The sequence below is a fragment of the Salmo salar genome, chromosome 18 (assembly GCF_965601325.2).
Source record: "Salmo salar chromosome 18, fSalSal1, whole genome shotgun sequence".
In the NCBI taxonomy this organism is placed as follows: Eukaryota; Metazoa; Chordata; class Actinopteri; order Salmoniformes; family Salmonidae; genus Salmo; species Salmo salar.
This window is the reverse complement of record NC_138308.1, coordinates 24,488,709-24,509,730: the sequence shown is the minus strand read 5'-3', so window position 1 is coordinate 24,509,730 and position 21,022 is coordinate 24,488,709. Positions and strand designations below refer to the sequence as shown.

Here is a 21,022-nt window from a genome sequence, read left to right as displayed (position 1 = left end):
TGCTCTGAGGGCATGTGTTCTGGTGCTGGGTTTTAGAAATCAACTTCATACAATTACAGCCAGTAAATATGCAGACTCTGCTATGTGTCGGTCCCTGTCAAGTATCCCAGACACAAACAGAACAATCTGACGTGAGCTGATAAGACGGATTCACACGCACACACACAAATACACACACACTCACACATACATACACATGCACGCGTATATGGGCAAAATCAAAAAATTGCTTGTCATTTATTTTTGTGCACAAAGCCCTCTTTCTATTTTAAATGAAAGAAGAGCCAAGCAGAAGAGGGATAATGCAGTTATTCCACGGTAACAGAATGACACTGAGAGTCCGATATTTCACTTTAAAATGTATATCAACAAAAACGAATGATTGCAAAGTTAAACAAACCATGCAACTATATGCACAGTGGCTAATTAAAACATTTTCCAAACACATTTTTACAAAAACACATTTACTTGAAGAACAGTGCAGATGCAAAGTTTGGTAACAGAATGACAGCACAAACATTACAAACCGTCATTCTGTTACCAAACTTTGCAACTGCATTGTTCTTCAAGTAAATGTGTTTTTTTTTATGTTCTGTGGAAATTGTTAAAACTGGTCCTTGTGCGTAGAGTTGTATGGTTTGTTTAACTTTGCAGTCATTGGTTTTTGTTTGACATTCATTTTTAAAGTGAAAAAATCGGAGTCTCAGGGACACAGGGAATTGCCCTTCTCTCTGTCTAGAGGACAGAGTATGGTCTTCTGAGTGTGTCTCTCTTGTCTGTACCAGAAGAGAGAAGTCTCGGTGGTGACAATCAGGACCACCCACCATTGTGTTGACTCAGGAGTCTTGGGATATTTGTGTTTGACGCTGCTGGCATCACAACGTCCTGGTATGGGATATGAAGAAAGGATGACGTAGAATAACAGAACTTATTGGGATAAAAACTCAATTTGTTTTGCTGGATCTTTGGGATGTCTGTGTTATTTTTGTATACTGGTACAGTATTTTACAATACTGTTGAAATGTAGCTATAGTTCTACAGAAGGTAAAGGACCTTTGAGAAAGACATGACTGGTACAGTATCTGAGATTTTGTTATATATTTTTGTGTGTGTGAGTGTTTACGCGTGTGTGTGAAAGAGTGTTAATCGCTGTGACTACTGAGAACGTGAACCGGTACTTTCGTTCTAGCCCTCTGCTGTTCAGCAGTAGGAAAATATACCGTATGTACACTATAGTATGTGGCCTGTATTTGACCTATCTCTCTCTCTCTCTCTGTATCTCCTTAGTCGGACAGCAATGCCAGTTACCTGCGAGCAGCGCGGGCTGGGAACCTGGAGAAGGCCCTGGACTACCTCAAGTCTGGGGTAGAAATCAACATCTGCAACCAGGTGGGTTTCTATTTATCCAACATCTGCTCTTCAATTCATTCCCATTTTGTACACAATATGACACTTTTAGCTGCACTCTTAGAAAATAAAGGTGCTATTTAGAACCTAATAGGGTTCTTTGGTTGTTCCCATAGGAGAGCCTTATGTAGAACCCTTTTTGGTACTAGGTAGAACCCTTTACGTTCCAGGCAGAACCCTTTTGGGTTCTACCTGGAACCAAGAAGGTTTCTACCTAGAACTCAAAAGGGTTCTCCTATGGGGACAGCTGAAGAACCCTTTTTGAACCATTTTTTCTAAGAGTGTATCAGTCAATGTAACTTCAACTATTTGCGTCAAATACATTTAATCCTGTGGCTGTGTGATAAATGTGTAAAATTTAAATCAAGGCCACAACATGAATTAGTCATTTGAATGTACTTGAAGTCTGAGTAATCTCACACCATGGGCACAACCTGTCTCTCTTTCAGAGAATGTTGGCTGGGTGCCATAGATGTATTTAAACTACTTTCTTTCATTTCATTCAGAATGGGTTGAACGCTCTTCATCTGGCCTCTAAGGAGGGTCATGTAGAGGTGGTGGCTGAGTTGCTGAAGCTAGAGGCCAATGTGGACGCGGCGACCAAGGTGCGTCCCACTCTGCTTCTGTCACTGCTTTGTTGCTGTCAGACAACACTGAGGGGATGATTCAGTGAACTACTAGCATGATGAGGAACCTTTTCCTGGAGACTCACGGTAGCTCCTAGGGCTGATATTCAGTGAGATGTGAGGACCCAGGTTCGATACCCAGTTGGTCACAAACACAACATGAGCTTAGCATTCAGTGGTCAGCATCAGTGTGGTCAGCAGCATGTCCATGGTTGTTCATAGAAAGACTTGGAGACTGTAGCTACCATTAGTGTTCAGTGTTCCCTCTCTCCCAATGGAAGCAGACACTAGTTATGTCACTTCTGAGCACCCTGAAAAATGCAACACTAAGGAGTCTTCAAAGTACTCAACATCAAACTCTTCAGCTCTTCAAATGAAACCTCAGACACTAGTCTAAGGAGGCACAGTAAAGGTAATGTTTGGCTTAGCTGAATGGGCATGATATCTGCACTCCTGCTTTTTGGTTTTAAATGTTGTAATCGAGACACCTGTCTTCAACTCATTCCTTCTCTACCTAGAGGGGAGGGACATATCTATGTCCTTTTAGTAGACACAGCATATGTCACTACTGTCATCACAATGCAAACAATGCGCCGGGGGTGCAGCCATGAGGTACACGCGGACACTGGGACTGGTGGGGGAGGGATTAACTGACATGCCTCTCATTCTCTTCTCTAATCCAGAAAGGAAACACCGCTCTTCACATAGCCTCCCTGGCCGGCCAAACGGAAGTGGTGAAAGAGCTAGTGACCAATGGAGCCAATGTGAACGCGCAGTCTCAGGTGGGATATCCATAACATACACACACACACACACACACACACACACACACACACACACACACACACACACACACACACACACACACACACACACAATACATAAGCTCAGGTCATAGATACAGAACCCATCATTATACACACATTTTAATGATAAGGAATCTGTACAGGATTCACACTGTAGGCCATCCCCTGACATAAACATTTAAAGGCCCAGTTCAGTCAAAAATGTGATTTGCTTGTGTTTTATATACACTACCGTTCATAAGTTTGGAGTCACTTAAAAATGTTCTTGTTTTTGAAAGAAAAGCACATTTTTGGTCCTTTAAAATAGTATCGAATTGATCAGAAATACAGTGTAGACATTGTTAATGTTGGAAATGACTATTGTAGCTGGAAACGGCAGATTTTTTTATGGAATATCTATATAGGCAGAGATGCAAAGAAAAATCCATATTTCAGACTGGCCAATAAAAAGAAAAGATTAAGATGGAGAAAGAACAAATACACTGGACAGAGGAACTCTACTTAGAAGGCCAGTTGCTTCACTGTTGAAGTTGAGACTGGTGTTTTGCGGGTACTATTTAATGAAGCTGCCAGTTGAGGATGTACTTGTCCTCTTGCTCAGTTGTGCACCGAGGCCTCCCCACTCCTCTTTCTATTCTGTGATAGGAGTAGTACACAGCGTTGTACGAGATCTTCAGTTTTTTTGGCAATTTCTCGCATTGAATATCCTTCATTTCTCAGAACAAGCATAGACTGATGAGTTTCAGAAGAAAGATCTTTGTTTCTGGCCATTTTGAGCCTGTAATCGAACCCACAAATGCTAATGCTCCAGATACTCAACTAGTCTAAAGAAGGCCAGTTTTATTGCTTCTTTAATCAGCACAACAGTTTTCAGCTGTGCTAACATAATTGCAAAAGGGTTTTCTAATGATCAATTAGTCTTTGAAAATGATAAACTTGGATTAGCTAACACAACCTGCCATTGGAACACAGGAGTGATGGTTGCTGATAATGGGCCTCTGTACGCCCATGTAGATATTCCATAACAAATCAGCCGTTTCCAGCTACAGTAGTCATTTACAACATTAACAATGTCTACACTGTATTTCTGATCAATTTGATGTTATTTTAATGGACCAAAAATTTGCTTTTCTTTCAAAAACAAGGACATTTCTAAGTGACCCCAAACTTTTGAACGGTAGTGTATATTTCCACGCTATGAGGTTGGAATAATACTGTGAAATTGTGGAAATGATTAGAATGCCATTTTACTGTAAGAGCTGTTTGAAATGACTGCCTGAAATTTCAGCCTGTTTTGGTGGGATGGTTTTGGCCTGCCTGGCAGTCACCAGGCAGTATATGTTAATAGACCAATAACAAAGAGAGTTTCAAACCACTCTGCCAATAACAGCTACACTACATGGCCAAAAGTAGGTGGACACCCCTTCAAATTAGTGGATTTGGCTATTTCACCCACACCCGTTGCTGTCAGGTGTATAAAAATCGAGCACACAGCCATGCAATCTCCATAGACAAACATCGGAAATGTCTAGGAGCAACAATGGCTCAGCCGTGATGTGGTAGGCCACACAAGCTCACAGAATGGGACCACTGAGTGCTGAAGTGCGTAAAAATCGTCTGTCCTTGGTTGCAACACTCACTACCGAGTTCCAAACTGCCTCTGGAAGCAACGTCAGCACAAAAACTGTTCGTTGGGAGCTTCATGAAATGGGTTTCTATGGCCAAGCAGCCGCACACAAGCCTAAGATCACCATGCACAATGCCAAGCGTCGGCTGGAGTGATGTAAACCTCGCTACCTTTGGACTCTGGAGCAGTGGAAACACGTTCTCTGGAGTGATGAATCACACTTCACCAGCTGGCAGTCCAACGAATGAAACTGAGTTTGGCGGATGCAAGGAGAACACTACCTGCCCAAATGCATAGTGCCAACTGTAAAGTTTGGTGGAGGAGGAATAATGGTCTGGAGCTGTTTTTCATGGTTCGGGCTAAGCTCCTTAGTTCAAGTGAAGGGAAATCTTAATGCTACAGCATACAATGATGATCTAGATAATTCTGTGCTTCAAACTTTGTGGTTTTGTCGGGATCGGTGTGGATGAACTTGACTGGTCTGCACAGAGCCTGGAACTCAACCCCATCAAACACGTTTGGAATGAATTGGAACGCTGACTGCGAGCCAGGCCTAATTGCCGAACATCAGTGCCCAACCTCACTAATGCTCTTGTGATTGAATGGAAGCAAGTCCCTGCAGCAAAGTTCCAACATCTAGTGGAAAGCCTTCCTGGAAGAGTGGAAGCTGTTATAGCAGCAAATGGGGGACCAACTCCATATTAATGCCCATGATTTTGGAACAAGATGTTCGACAAGCAGGTGTCCATATACTTTTGGTCATGTACTGTAGATTCTTAATTTAAAAAATATATTAATTAAAAAAATTCCACCAGAGTGCTTATTTTCACTAAGCACAGTTACTGTGGAAGTTGTGTAATATACTTTGTATGGTACTTGTAAGCAAGTTTACTAGATACAGTAGCTACAGTAGTTGCCTTGGTAACCAAACAAATATACTTGATAGTTTAGCTAACCAAGCCATCAGTTATAGCTTGCTACTATGAAAATCAAATTCAATCATGCCAATAATGTATTCAATTCGACCTTTGCTTTCAAAAGCAACTCAAACATTGAACATGCAAGATTGAACTATAGCCATTGAATTCTACATTGCTGATAAACGATACCTTGCATTATTTGGAAATAATGCACGCTTTAGAATGCCCTCAAACCAATCAGAAACAAGTATTCAACAATGCCACGTTATAACATAATATAGGCTACTCTGTGTGCTTTGTGGTTGATTGTTGCTGTTGTAATGAGTTTCCTGTTGGTCCTCTCTTGTAGAATGGCTTCACCCCGCTCTACATGGCAGCCCAGGAGAACCATATTGAGGTGGTTCGCTTCCTCCTGGAACACAACTCCAGCCAGAGTATGGCCACTGAGGTACCTGTGTGTCCCCTCCCTCCCTCCCTCCCTCCCTCCCTCCCTCCCTCCCTCCCTCCCTCCCTCCCTCCCTCCCTCCCTCCCTCCCACCCTGCCTGTTATGTTGCTTACTGCCCTCTGTCTCTGTCTCTCTCGCTATCTCTGTCTCTCTCTCCCTTCCTCCCTGTTATCTCTACATGTTTACCACCATCCTCCTCTTTTTTCCTCTCTCTCTTCATCCCCTCCCTCCTCCTCTATTTCCATCTCCCTCTTTCTTTCTGTTACTACCTCCCTCTCCTTCCCTCCTTTCCTACCTCACTCTCTCCATTGTAAACTGCCTCCCTCCCCTTCACTCACTCTCTCCCAATCTGGTTCTGTCAGTCTCTCTCTCTCTCTCTCCCTCCATGCTGCACTCAGGGACTTCAGCAGGCAGCGCCTCATTGATTGGTAGTGTATAGTAGAGCTGAATGACCTTGAGCAGGCCGGAGATAAAGTCCTTTATCCCCCTGCCAGCCTCTATGGCCCATTTACACTGAGAGCTCCCTGCTGCTGGAGCCAGGAGCTGCTGCCTCTGATGAAAATCCACCAGTAAAAACCACTGGTCTGGTCCACTGGTCCAACATGAGAAAAAAAACCATGTTAATGGATTAACTCTGACAGCCCTAATAGATTTACATAATATTTTCAATTTGCATAAGGTTCTATGACGTCATCTATCCGAAACTGATTTAAATGGCATACAGACATCAAAGAGCCTAGCAGGCATAACTGTTCCCAAAGCGATATCCCAGTGTTCTTGTAACACATTGTCTTTAGTAATACAGTACTACCCCTATCCCCCTCTAACAGGACGGGTTCACCCCTCTGGCGGTGGCGCTGCAGCAGGGGCATGACCAAGTGGTGTCTCTGCTCCTGGAGAACGACACCAAGGGCAAGGTGCGTCTGCCCGCCCTGCACATCGCCGCCCGCAAGGACGACACCAAGGCAGCAGCGTTACTGCTCCAGAACGACCGCAACGCAGATGTGGAGTCCAAGGTGACCACTACACCACATTCTGCAAACGTTATCTCTCTCTGCCTTTGTTTCTCACCTCTGTCTTTCTGGCTCTTTTCTTATATGAGTAGGATCATATGTTTTAATCAAATTGTTTAAATGTGTTTCTTTGTTTATTTAATTGTTTTCTTATGTTTTTTTTACTTTGAGGTTTGTGTGTAATAATGTGTAGGTGCATGTGTGATAATGCATTACATTATTCTCAGTAAGACAATACAGAGAGGAGAGAAGGAAAGCTGGATATAAAGAGACATGTCTGATTCTGTACTGTGACCTTATATCCTGCAGAACAATTTAACCACAACTGACAGTTTGGTTTGGAACTTTGCAACTTTTACTCTTAATGTTAACAACAGTTTCTGTATAAAGTTGAGCGATTCAAAACCTCTCTGGCCAACCAGAGACCTACTCCAGTAACTCCACCTGTAATCGCTCCTCGTTGTGTGATGTTGTGCGCACACTAACCACCCGTCTCTCCTCTCTTGGCCGGCCTTGTGCCGTCTCCCCTAGATGATGGTGAATAAAACGACAGAGGTATACCTGTACACTGTACTGCACTTATTCTATCCATCGTAGCTTAAACAAATCCAGAAAACCACCTCCTGTATCATGCACTAGTGTTGTTGCAGCCCCATATCTCCCTTCTTTTTCATTTTTTGTTTGTCTTTTCCCCATCACTTCATTCATATAGTATCTCTTATTACTGGTAGATAGCAATAGCTCTGTAATATTGCATCATGTCTTACTAATACTGATGTGGACTGTGGATATCTGTTGCTGGAGGCTAAGAGGGTTCCAAGGATTCCATGGGTTCCAAGACAGATACCCTGCCATAACATGGTTAATGATAAATAATGTTATGACACAATACTTACAATACCTAAGTGTTACTGTTTATCAGACTGTATTTTGATCATAATCTGGCCTATTAGGTTTGTTAAAGAACCCAGCCTCCCAGCAGCAGAGAAATGGTCTACTTGTTAGTTTATTAGACTGCATTTACAGTACCAGTCAAAAGTTTGGACACACCTACTCATTTCAGGGTTTTTCTTTATTTTTACTATTTTCTACATTGAAGAATAATAGTGAAGACATCAAAACTATGAAATAACACATATGGAATCATGTAGTAACTAAAAAAGTGTTAAAAAAAATACAAATATATTTTAGATTTGAGATTCTTCAAAGTAGCCACCCTTTGCCTTGATGACAGCTTTGCACACTCTTGGCATTCTCTCAACCAGCTTCATGAGGTAGTTTTGCAAAGCTGTCATCAAGGAAAAGGTTGGCTTCTTTGAAGAATCTCAAATATAAAATATATTTTGATTTGTTTAACACTTTTTTGTTTACTACATGATTCCATATGTGTTATTTCATAGTTTTGATGTCTTCACTATTATTCTACAATGTAGAAAATAGTAAAAATAAGAAAAACCCTTGAATGAGTAGGTGTGTCCAAACTTTTGACTGGTACTGTATATCTTAACCTCCCCAACACCCATAGTGCATGGGACATGAGTTACCTCTTGTTGGTGCTGTTTCCAAAGTAAAAACGACAGAAGGACCCCACCACACCAAATGATGGCAGAGAGGACTGCCCTCTCAGAATGCCTGTTTTGGCCGGCATGGCTAGTATCTTTACTTGGCTTTGTACATGTAGATATTTGAGCCTTAACCTCACTGCATGATAGTAGATGCTAAAAGCATTGCCAATCAATAGTTTGGATAGTTGGATTAACTCCTAATGTGTTTTAAATGTAATGGAACCATCTGTGTCGTATGGTGAATGATAGAGATATTGACACAGTTTCTGATTAAGAAATGTTTAATGCAGAACTCTCTCTTATTTGTATGAAACCTCAGAGGTCAAGCTGATTTGTTTATCCTTTTAGAATAGAAATAGAACAGTTTTTATAATGCTCGCAACTTTAGTGGTTTATGTGCAGGAAGCTTTGGTGACCACCTGCTTTGTGCAGGATTATTGGCTTTATCTTAAATTATCTCCCTCATTAGATAGCTTTATCTAAAAGTATCTCTCTGATTGGATAGCTTTATCTAAAAGTATCTCCGTGATGTGCCCTTTCCCATTATATTCCTCTTGCTTAGACAGCTGTTTCCCTCTAAGCCATGGTTTCATTAGGAAATCACCAATGAACGATATAAATTACATTCACATGTGAAGACGTAACCTATTTATGGTACGTTTGTGCCTTGACACAACAAGGCCTCTTGGCTGTTGTTGAAATTCTACATAAACTGCAGTCTGTAACTGGGGACTTCATGCCACTGTGTCTATCCTTATTGTGTGGTAGTTAACGTGTTATGGTCCAGTATAACACTGGTAAGGGTGAAATAATCCTGAAAGCTCATGATCTCTTTGAATGGTATGTCATATGAACGTCAACATAGGCTACTATTCACATTCTAGTCGGCAGGATCTGGGTTTGGGTTTTGAAAACAAAGAGTTGCTCTGCCACAGTGAGAATTGTTGATGTGTAAGTAGCAGCCTGTAAACTTACGCGAGTGTAATTTGAGAGAGCGATATCAGTCCCGTGGTCATCTCTGACTCCTGTGTCGTTGTGTTTGTGTGCTCTGCTCTCCTCAGAGCGGCTTCACTCCTCTCCACATCGCTGCTCACTATGGCAACATCAACGTGGCCACGCTTCTGCTGAATCGAGGGGGAGCTGTGGACTTCATGGCCAGGGTAATGCTGCTCCGCCCTCTGCTGGACAGGAGGAGCTACTAGCAACAGTCCACTACACTCTATGGAGCCATACCCACAACAGTCTTACACCACAACCCAAATGACTCACACAATGCTCAGAGCCTCCCCCACACACCCCTCCCACAGCCTGTACTCATGTCATATTGTGATAGTGTTGCAATCATAACGACACGTAACAACGAGTGTGACAACAGACCCAACAGCGTTAGAGGTTAGCTTAATGGGCATCAGAGACAGCCTGTAATTATATGAAACGGCAGCGTCTGGCTGTAATGTTTGTGTTTCTGTTTGAAGTCGACAGTAATTAATGATTAGCTCCACAGTAAATTACACAAGAGATGGCTTATAAATAACACTCAACAACCCCATAGTTAAACACACCACACACACCATTCAGAATACTTTGAATATCAGCTTATCAAATGATTGTTTGTTTGTCAAATGATTATGTTTTTGTAAAAGAAGGCTGGCATCTTTCTGTTACTGGATTCAGATGCTGTTTAGTTTTACTCACAGGACTAAGTATTACCATATGGACGACATCCAAATAATATTCACAGTTGTGTATTGTGTGGCTCACTCCTACCTCCTCTCTGTGTTGTAACAGAATGACATCACACCTCTCCATGTGGCATCTAAAAGAGGAAATAGTAACATGGTCAAACTGTTGTTGGACAGAGGATCCAAAATAGATGCCAAGACCAAGGTGAGTGCCTTCACAGAATTAAATGCGGGTTAGCATTTATTAAGATTACTCATGTTCTGATGGCAGCTCTGCAGAGTGGTCACTAGCTGGCACAGCCACAAAGTCATAAAATCTGATTTTAATCCTGACCTTACCCTTAACCCTAACCACACAGCTAACCCTGATGCCTAACCCTAACCACACAGCTAACCCTGATGCCTAACCCTAACCACACAGCTAACCCTGATGCCTAACCCTAACCACACAGCTAACCCTAATGCCTAACCCTAACCACACAGCTAACCCTGATGCCTAAACCAACCCTTAAATTATAACCAAAAAGCACATTTTTGTTTTCATGAATTTGAACAATAAAGCCAATTTTGACTTTGCAGCTGGCCCATCGAGAGTAAATCGCTCAGTTCTGCCTGCAGGGCAAGACTCATGACAATAAACGCCGATCTGCAAATTAAATACAACACTGTGTACTGTATATATGTCTATATGAGGGCCTTCTCTTCTATATGAGGCCTACAGGACTTGTTGTTAGTGGTAGCAGTAGGCATGTTGTCATGTATATACCTAACTACCTAACATGCACTACTTTGTCATTGTTATATTTTTTAACTCTGTTCTATTACAGTATGTATGAGTTCCCTTAAATATTATCAAGATATGCGCTTTTCTGCATTCAGTCCATAGTGGGCTGAATGTTTCATAAGCTCCACCGCTCTGTGTTCTTATTGACTGTGTTGTTGTGTGTAGGACGGACTGACACCTCTTCACTGTGGAGCGAGGAGCGGTCATGAACAAGTGGTTGAGATTCTGCTGGACCGCGGAGCCCCCATTCTGTCCAAGACAAAGGTAGAGCCTTCTCTTATCATATACTTGGTTACTAAAATGATTTTACATTTTACATTTTAGTCATTTAGCAGACGCTCTTATCCAGAGCGACTTACAAATTGGTGCATTCACCTATAATATCCAGTGGAACAGCCACTTTACAATAGTGCATCTAAATCTTTTAAGGGGGGGTTAGAAGGATTACTTTATCCTATCCCAGGTATTCCTTGAAGAGGTGGGGTTTCAGGTGTCTCCGGAAGGTGGTGATAACACTTGTATCTACCTTATTGTAAAACACATGTTCATCCAGGTAACATTTGCAGAGCATTGATCTAAAGTTGTGTTTGCAAATATGTCCTACCACTGAGAGAATTGTGATTGTCACAGAACGTTGCTGTAATCTAACATTTTCAGCTGCTACAGAACATTGGTTACCATTATGTCTGTAACCCTTTCAGAATGGGCTGTCCCCCCTGCACATGGCCACTCAGGGCGACCACATCAACTGTGTCCAGCTCCTCCTTCAGAACGATGTCCCTGTTGATGATGTCACCAACGACTACCTGACAGCGTTACACGTGGCCGCCCACTGTGGACACTACAAAGTGGCCAAGCTCATAGTGGACAAAAAGGCCAACCCTAACGCTAAAGCACTGGTGAGAAAGGGGTGGCGAGAAAGTCAGGGTGTACAAGTTCAAAATACTATTGTCCATTTTAGTTAGAAATTGACATTTATAAACAGCTTAATAAATAGAGCACCATCGTAAGTGTTAGTTAAAAAGCAGCTTTCAGTGCCACATTACACTGGTCCACATTTCAGTGGTCTCCTTTTGTTTGCTATTTAGCTGTGTAATTGCTGTGGGTATCTTTCATAGCAGCATTTCCGTGCACACAGAACCGTGAAACTGCGACCTGAGAGGTGGGAGAAGGTGGGACGGATTCGTCCCGTCATTCTGCTGACTGCTCTTGTTTATTGTTCCGGGAGTTGTGTCTGTTTGTGTCCTCAGCCCCTGGGTGGGGTCGGCAACTGTCTTTTTCTTCAGCCAGGCTCACTTCCTGACTGCAGTAACTTCCCCTTTTCATACTGATAAAAGTCATCAGAGCTGTGACAATGCACGTCCGTCCTTCAGTACTGTACCATTCACAACAACACAGTGGATAGATTCTTAGAGCTCGCATTATTCTGAAATTGATTACATTTTTAAAAAGTCGTCATCAATCTACACACAATACCCCATAATGACAAAGCGAAAACAGGTTAAAAAATAAACGTATTTACATTAGTATTCAGACCCTTTGCAAAGAGACTCGAAATTGAGCTCAGGTGCATCCTGTTTCCATTGATCGTCCTTGAGATGTTTCTACAACTTGATTGGAGTCCACCTGTGGTAAATTCAGTTAATTTGACATGATTTGGTAAGGCATACACCTGTCTATATAAGGTCCCACAGTTGTCAGAGCAAAAACCAAGCCATGAGGTCGAAGGAATTGTCCGTAGAGCTCCGAGACAGGATTGTGTCGAGGCACAGATCTGGGGAAGGGTACCAAAATATTTCTGCAGCATTGACGGTCCCCAAGAACACAGTGGCCTCCTCCATTCTTAAATAGAAGAAGTTTGGAACCACCAAGACTCTTCCGAGAGCTGGCCACCCGGCCAAACTGAGCAATCTGGGAAGAAGGGCCTTGGTCAGGGAGGTGACCAAGAACCCGATGGTCACTCTGACAGAGCTCCAGAGTTCCTCTGTGGAGATGGGAGAACCTTCCAGAAGGACAACCATCTCTGCAGCACTCCACCAATCAGGCCTTTATGGTAGAGTGGCCAGATGGAAGCCACTCCTCAGTAAAAGGCATGTCGTGGAAATTCCTATACAGGGACACTCGAAGTTAATCTTAAATAAATCATCCTTTATTTGTCAGCGCGCTAGAGAGGTTCCAACCAACTCAATGCACCATAGTACACATGTCAATCAGAAGCTCTGCTTGGGCAGTCCCAGCAGTTGTCTTGTATACGGCTATACACAGACAAGTTATATTTGCATGATTTAGTAAATTAATTAATCATTACCGTTTTGTTTCATTCATTTGACCGACCAATACTGGTTCATAACATTTGACAAACCAACACCTCACGAGGCTTCTCCTCTCTAAGATGAGACCTTGAAACTGAGATATCTTTTGTTCATTCTCAAAACAAGGTCTGGGCGTACTGCCAAATTGCAGATACTGATAGGTGAGGATTTGTTAAATCAGTCACTGGCATGAACACAGAATTTGATTATTAGAACAGCACATGAATAGAACACAGAAATTGATTATTAGAACACCACATGAATTGAACACAGAAATTAGTTATAAGAAAAGCACAAACATTAAAATTCCATTACAGGCACGTGACAGCCTGCTTGGAGTTTGCCAAAAGGCATCTAAAGGACAAAAATATGCTCCAGAGCACTCAGGACCTCAGACTGGGACGAAGGTTCACCTTCCAACAGGACAACGACCCTAAGCACACAGCCAAGACTACGCAGGAGTGGCTTCGTGACAAGTCTCTGAATGTCCTTGAGTGGCCCAGCCAGAGCCCGATCGAACATCTCTGGAGAGACCTGAAAATAGCTGTGCAGCGACGCTCCCCATCCAACCTGACAGAGCTTGAGAGGATCTGCAGAGAAGAATGGGAGAAACTCCCCAAATACAGGTGTGCCAAGTAGCGTCATACCCAAGAAGACTCGAGGCTGTAATTATTGCCAAAGGTTCTTCAACAAAGTACTGAGTAATGGGTTTGAATACTTATGTAAATGTCATATTTTATATTTTTATACATTTGCAAAAATGTCTAAAAAACAGTTTTTGCCTTGTCATTATGGGGTATTGTGTGTAGATTGATGAGGACATGTTTTTATTTAATCCATTTTGGAATAAGGCTGTAACGTAACAAAATGTGGAAAAAGGGAAGGGGTCTGAATACTTTCCGAATGCACTGTACATACTCCCTTCAAATGGCTTAGGTCTGATGATCTGCAGAGCTACGTTGTGTGTGTTTGAGATTGTATGTGTGCGTGCCTGTGTGTATGTGTGTGTGTTTTGAGAGAAAAGACTGTCTTGGCACACATCACTAAGTATGTTGTCATGCTTTGTGGTGACTGAAACCATGGGTGTGGTGACCGAGGTTTACTGGCAAGAAGAAACTGTGTGGACAGTTGTAACACTATTGGGGCATAAAACTCAGTTAGGTTTACAATAAGATGTTCCTCTCTCACATGTTTATACTACAGAAAAAATAGGGGTAAAAGGAAACTGCTGTTTTCCTTAGAAACTAAAACCTGTGCCAAAATACCTGAGGAGTTGAGTGGTTTTTGTTTATAGAACGGCTTCACCCCGCTTCACATCGCCTGCAAGAAGAACCGCGCAAAAGTGATGGAGCTGCTGCTGAAACACGGAGCGTCGATCCAGGCTGTGACAGAGGTACTCTAGGGTTAGAGGGCTGGGCTGTGCCTGGGGTAACACACAGGGCGTTAGGGTTAGGAAGAACAGACTGGGCTGGGAACTTCAAAGATCATAGACAGATTGATCATTTTGTTTAGGTACAGCTGTGTGTTTCCCTTACTCTAAGACATACTGTAGGTACAGCTGAACCCAGGCTATTGATTGTTGACTATCATTGTAATTTTCTTGCAGTCTGGACTCACTCCTATTCACGTGGCAGCTTTCATGGGACATGAGAACATTGTCAACTCACTGACGCATCACGGAGCTTCGCCCAACACCACCAACGTGGTAGGTGTTACACTACACTCAGCTCTTCAGAAGTTAAACCCAAAACAATTAGCTAGTCAAAATAGAGTAATACATACCATGCAGGTCACATGTGTGTGTGTGTGTGTGTGTGTGTGTGTGTGTGTGTGTGTGTGTGTGTGTGTGTGTGTGTGTGTGTGTGTGTGTGTTTGGTTTTACTATCCTAGTAGGGACCAGAAGTCCTCACAAGGATAGTAAAACAAGGAAAATTCGGACAAGTGGGGACATTTCGCCTGTCCCCATAAGGAAAAAGGGTTTTAGGGTTAGGGGTTTGGGGTTAAAGCTATGGTTAAGGTTCGTTTTAGGGTTAGGGAAAATAGGATTTTGAATGGGAATCAATTGTTTGGTTCCCACAAGGATAGTAAAACAAACGCGTGTGTGTTTTCCAGAGGGGCGAGACAGCGCTGCACATGGCAGCCCGGGCGGGTCAGGCGGACGTGGTGCGATACCTGCTGCAGAATGGAGCTAAGGTGGAGACTAAGGCCAAGGTGAGCAGAGGTTAGGGGTCAGGGAGTCTAACTGGGCTCTTTGTTGTCTAACTGGGCTCTGAAACGATGTGGTGTCACTTTTTTTTACATTGTGAAATGAATAGACAGAGTATAATAGTGTTTGTCTCCCTCCAGGACGACCAGACGGCGCTGCACATCTCCAGCCGGCTGGGGAAGGCCGACATCGTCCAGCAGCTGCTGCAGAGGGGGGCTTCTGCTAACGCTGCCACCACGTCAGGCTACACACCCCTCCACCTGGCTGCCCGCGAAGGTCACGAGGACGTAGCCGCCATGCTGCTGGACCAGGGTGCATCGCTGTCAGCCTCCACTAAGGTCAATGTGATTGAGTTAGGGTCCAACCAGAAAAGGAAAAGCCAGCACTCACAAATAAAGAATGAAATGTATTATTATCAGTTCAGCCATGGTGGTTGTGGTTTAGTCAGCAGAGGATCAGCAGAGTCAGGCTAAGGACAGTGTGGATTGCACATTACTACTATTGATTGGAGAATAATATAAATTTAAAGCCGCTTTTCCTTACCACTGGTGTTTCTTGTTCATTTCCTAAACCTTGACATGGAAGCGAATTTCCTTACGCTTCCACACACGTAATTGAGCTACAGATGTAGGATCTTATTTTGACCTATATTGTTACAGACAAATAATCCTGCAGCAACAGGGTTTGAACATTTAGTCCATAATGTTGCTTGATCGGTGGTTAGGCTATTAGCTGGCCAAAAGCAGTCTACATGAAAAGTGCAATACTGTTAATATAACCATGTGTTAGTATGGGTTTTCAGTGAATTTATGTAAATCACAAAGCTCATGCGGTGCAGGAAAATTCTCACCAACAAAAGAGTAATCAAATTAAGATCCTACATCTGTATGAACTTCTTGAAGGTCAAAGAAGAGTGTTTCGTAGACTTTGGGGAATTGGTGTGTGCTCATGTATAATGTGGCAGTGTATATTGCAGAAGGATGTCCTTGAAGGTGACACCCTGTCAGAGGAATAGATTAATGAAGGGTAAACCCCACTGTGCCTCCATCTCTCTCTCTCTCGCTCTCTCTATCTCTCTTTCTCTCGCCCACTCTGTCTGCCTGCCTGCCTGCCTGCCTGCCTGCGTGTCTGTCTGTCTGTCTGTCTGTCTGTCTGTCTGTCTGTCTGTCTGTCTGTCTGTCTGTCTGTCTGTCTGTCTGTCTGTCTGTCTGTCTGTCTGTCTGTCTGTCTGTCTGTCTGTCTGTCTGTCTGTCTGTCAAACACACACTGTATATGAGGGAACAGTACCTTAGACAGCTGTCCAGAGAGATGACGTCAGGTCACAGCTGTCCAGTTGATTGGCTGTGTTGGTACTGCACAGTACAGTGACTGCAGAGGGCACCAAACCGAACACACAGTCATTTTGTTCCATTTGGCTTTGTCAGTGTAACAACTTGTTTTAACAATAACACCATGGAGGATCGGAGGATCCTCTTTGGACCAAGAAGTAGAATACCTTTGGAGATGTTAGAAAATAAACAATGGCATCTGAAGAAAAGTTGTCCGTAACGGGACATCAAAGTCACATGGCAGTATGGAGCGTGAATTACGACATAAGGACAATTAGGCCAAACGTTGCTGTGTGTGAAATGGGAGTTATCTGTGGGAGTTCCACATCACTCTGGAAAATATGACCTAATGTCTTAAAATACTTTTCCTAACACAGAGGGACTTAACAAAGAGGGACGCCATGATTAACATGATCACATTATGCGCTATCCTTTTATAGATGAGGAATAGGATATGAGAAACAGACCCAGTGACATATTCTCTCAGGGTGAAACATCCCACTGAGCAAGACAAAGACCTTGTCCACCCGCCATACTTTCTTTCACATGGCCATGAAGCTAAAGTGAACAAGACCCTACTCTAAGGTTATTTAACAGTGTCCCGTCCTTTCCTGTTATTGAAAGGTTTGCAACGTTGTACAACCTTGCACATCTTGAATGCTCTCAGCTCTCCTTTATAACAGATAGTGCTGTCAGTTAGGTTAGAGCTACCCGGGATCCTTGGGATGTCCCTAACCTAAACCCTAAACTTAACCATAACCCTTACCTAACCTGAATCTTAACCGTTTTAAATTTAAACTTCAATGGGATGACGTCAGAGTTGCATGTCCCAAGAATCCCATTTAGACTTTTCCCTGTCAGTTAGGTTGCCAGAGCAGCTCTGTTCTCCCTGGCTGTCTCAAGTTGATGATGTGTCTCCTGATGTCTTCTACAGAAAGGGTTCAGTCCTCTTCACGTGGCAGCCAAGTATGGCAAGATGGAAGTGGCCAGCCTGCTTCTTCAGAAGAGAGCAGCTCCGGATGCAGCTGGAAAGGTGGGATGTGTGAAGAGAGCAACTCTTGAAATCCAATAACATTCGCTTGGCCATAGAATTAGAGTTGCTTCTAGTTCTATTAGATTGGTTGTGATGTTTGAGACAATATCATTCATTCTAATAGAGTGAGTGAAATAGTAGAGCTCCACTCTCCCCTCCCCTCTTCCCTCCCCTCCCCTCCCCTCTACTCTCCCCTCCTCTCCACCCTCCCCTCTCCTCCACTCTCCCCTCCCCTCCCCTCTTCCCTCCCCTCCACTCTCCCCCTCCCCTCCCCTCTACTCTCCCATCCTCTCCACCCTCCCCTCTCCTCCACTCTCCCCCTCCCCTCCCCTCTACTCTCCCCTCCTCTCCACCCTCCCCTCTCCTCCACTCTCCCCTCCCCTCCACTCTCCCCCTCCCCTCCCCTCTACTCTCCCCTCCTCTCCACCCTCCCCTCTCCTCCACTCTCCCCCTCCCCTCTACTCTCCCTCCTCTCCACCCTCCCCTCTCCTCCCCTCTTCCCTCCCCTCCACTCTCCCCCTCCCCTCTACTCTCCCCTCCTCTCCACCCTCTCCTCCACTCTCCCCCTCCCCTCCCCTCTACTCTCCCCTCCTCTCCACCCTCCCCTCTCCTCCACTCTTCCCTCCCCTCCACTCTCCCCTCCCTTCTTCCCTTCCCTTCCCTCCCCTCCACTCTCCCCCTCCCCTCTACTCTCCCCTCCTCTCCACCCTCCCCTCTCCTCCACTCTCCCCTCCCCTCTTCCCTCCCCTCCACTCTTCCCTCCCCTCCCCTCTACTCTCCCCACCTCTCCACCCTCCCCTCCACTCTCCCCTCCCCTCTTCCCTGCCCTCCACTCTTCCCTCCCCCTCCCCTCTACTCTCCCCCTCCCCTCTACTCTCCCCTCCTCTCCACCCTCCCCTCTCCTCCACTCTCCCCTCCCCTCTTCCCTCCCCTCCACTCTCCCCCTCCCCTCCCCTCTACTCTCCCCTCCTCTCCACCCTCCCCTCTCCTCCACTCTTCCCTCCCCTCCACCCTCCCCTCTCCTCCACTCTTCCCTTCCCTTCCCTCCCCTCCACTCTCCCCCTCCCCTCTACTCTCCCCTCCTCTCCACCCTCCCCTCTCCTCCACTCTCCCCTCTTCCCTTCCCTCCCCTCCACTCTTCCCTCCCCTCCCCTCTACTCTCCCCACCTCTCCACCTCTCCACCCTCCCCTCCACTCTCCCCTCCCCTCTTCCCTGCCCTCCACTCTTCCCTCCCCCTCCCCTCTACTCTCCCCCTCCCCTCTACTCTCCCCTCCTCTCCACCCTCCCCTCCCCCATCTGTTCGAATGGATGTCATACGTCATCCTGTGGGCCTTTGGCCTCCTTTCCTAGTCTCATCCCTGTCCCTCTGAAAAGGAACAGAACACTACTGAAGATAGACTGTAGGAGCTGCAGCTGGACTGAGGGAAATCATGACTTCTCTCAAGATGGCACAGCTTACAGATGCTTTTCCTCCACTAAAACATTATGGCATGCACTCGTTCACCCTCTTCTAAGACACACAGATGCGTACGGACAGACACATACACACACAAACACACACACACACACACCCATACTTATGAGGAGCCTACTGGTACTAATTATGTGTCAGATCAGTGTCTGTGTCCAGCCATCTGAAAGTCCTTAACATAATAGCAAGCAGGTATGGTAATGAAGATGGAGGAGACTCCTAAAAAGACATGTTTGTGATTTAACAGTTCTTGGTGGTGTCACGCTAAAACAAGTCCCCAACTAATGGGGTATCCAAACTGAAGCAAAATAATATGCAGGCTGTCAGGCACACACAATAACATCATCCTGTTTCCAGGGTGACTATGTCACTAGAAATACATTTTTCTGTAGAAAATATTTCTGTTAAAGTGTTCTGCATTTTGCTAGTTGTGTGGATGCGCTGTAGATGGGCTTAATTCAGCGTTGTGTGCTCATTGGTGTCATGCTAAAACTAGTCCCCGTCTGATTTGGTCCCATCGGCTCCATGGCTTTTCCTCCTGTTCTGTTTATGTTCTGGCTTCCTCCCTTGTGCTTTGGTGTTTGGGCTCCTTCTAACATGGTGTTGTTTGTGTGTTTTAGAGTGGGCTAACTCCACTGCATGTAGCTGCTCACTACGATAATCAGAGGGTGGCTCTACTGCTTCTGGATCAGGGAGCATCTCCCCACGCCGCCGCCAAGGTACTTCACTCGGACACACACAGTGTCATATTCCGTGTGACACACACACACACACACACACACCAGATCAGACATAATGTGACTAGTATCATACTGGTTTGGGTTCATTTATCTGATTAAAGCAGGCATAAGGTCGATTTCTGACCTTTTGGCCCATAGTGCCAGCTGATAAACATTAAGGTACCAGCTGATAACACACTGATTAACCATTAACTCATGTGTGTCTCTTATATGCTTTTTCTTTGTCTCTTGTCCTTGGCCTGTTTGGATTGGCTTAACTCTAAAGACTATTACTTTTTACTGAAGTGTGTACATCCTGTTACATACTGAATGTTTTAACCAACAAGGATGAGAGCAGAACAGGAGAGGTTAGAAGTGATTTAACTTCCATTGCTGTCTTTCAAAGAGGAACCATGGATGATGTACTGTAGGCTAGCCTAGTATGTGCTAGTATGTGATAGGATTCAGTGCTCGTGTGTGATAGGATTCAGTGCTCGTGTGTGATAGGATTCAGTGCTCGTGTGTGATAGGATTCAGTGCTAGTGTGTGATAGGATTCAGTGCTAGTATGTGATAGGATTCAGTTCTCGTGTGTGATAGGATTCAGTGCTCGTGTGTGATAGGATTCAGTGCTCGTGTGTGATAGGATTCAGTGCTCGTGTGTGATAGGATTCAGTTCTCGTGTGTGATAGGATTCAGTGCTCGTGTGTGATAGGATTCAGTGCTCGTGTGTGATAGGATTCAGTTCTCGTGTGTGATAGGATTCAGTGCTCGTGTGTGATAGGATTCAGTTCTCGTGTGTGATAGGATTCAGTGCTCGTGTGTGATAGGATTCAGTGCTCGTGTGTGATAGGATTCAGTTCTCGTTTGTGATAGGATTCAGTGCTCGTGTATGAACTAATAATATGAACTAATATTACAGAGGAATGGCTAAAGGCACATTTTCCATGTTCTGGACTCCTTGCTCTGAGTTACCTTATTTCTTATATGACAGTTAAAGTAGGTGTCAAGAGCTTGTCTCGCTTTTTCACATCTGCCTACTGCCTCCACCCATGGTCTCAGCTTTGTAGAGATTTC

The 21,022-nt window shown here is 44.4% G+C and overlaps 1 protein-coding gene across 46 annotated transcripts in view; it reads left to right on the top strand.

Moving 5' to 3' along the window:
* Positions 1-21,022, top strand: part of LOC106577144 (ankyrin-3) — a 164,449-nt gene that overhangs the window by 95,851 nt on the left and 47,576 nt on the right. For 33 of the 46 annotated variants that reach the window (XM_082964823.1, XM_082964841.1, XM_082964820.1 and 30 more), the window contains exons 2-17: positions 1,288-1,389; positions 1,914-2,012; positions 2,717-2,815; positions 5,736-5,834; positions 6,663-6,848; positions 7,377-7,400; positions 9,472-9,570; positions 10,199-10,297; positions 11,042-11,140; positions 11,578-11,775; positions 14,483-14,581; positions 14,795-14,893; positions 15,301-15,399; positions 15,535-15,732; positions 17,657-17,755; positions 19,848-19,946. In XM_082964823.1, the coding sequence (XP_082820949.1) occupies positions 1,288-1,389; positions 1,914-2,012; positions 2,717-2,815; positions 5,736-5,834; positions 6,663-6,848; positions 7,377-7,400; positions 9,472-9,570; positions 10,199-10,297; positions 11,042-11,140; positions 11,578-11,775; positions 14,483-14,581; positions 14,795-14,893; positions 15,301-15,399; positions 15,535-15,732; positions 17,657-17,755; positions 19,848-19,946 (1,797 nt within the window). The remainder of the gene's footprint in view (positions 1-1,287; positions 1,390-1,913; positions 2,013-2,716; positions 2,816-5,735; positions 5,835-6,662; positions 6,849-7,376; positions 7,401-9,471; positions 9,571-10,198; positions 10,298-11,041; positions 11,141-11,577; positions 11,776-14,482; positions 14,582-14,794; positions 14,894-15,300; positions 15,400-15,534; positions 15,733-17,656; positions 17,756-19,847; positions 19,947-21,022) is intronic. The other 13 variants (XM_082964836.1, XM_082964838.1, XM_082964850.1 and 10 more) reach the window with 3 other exon arrangements.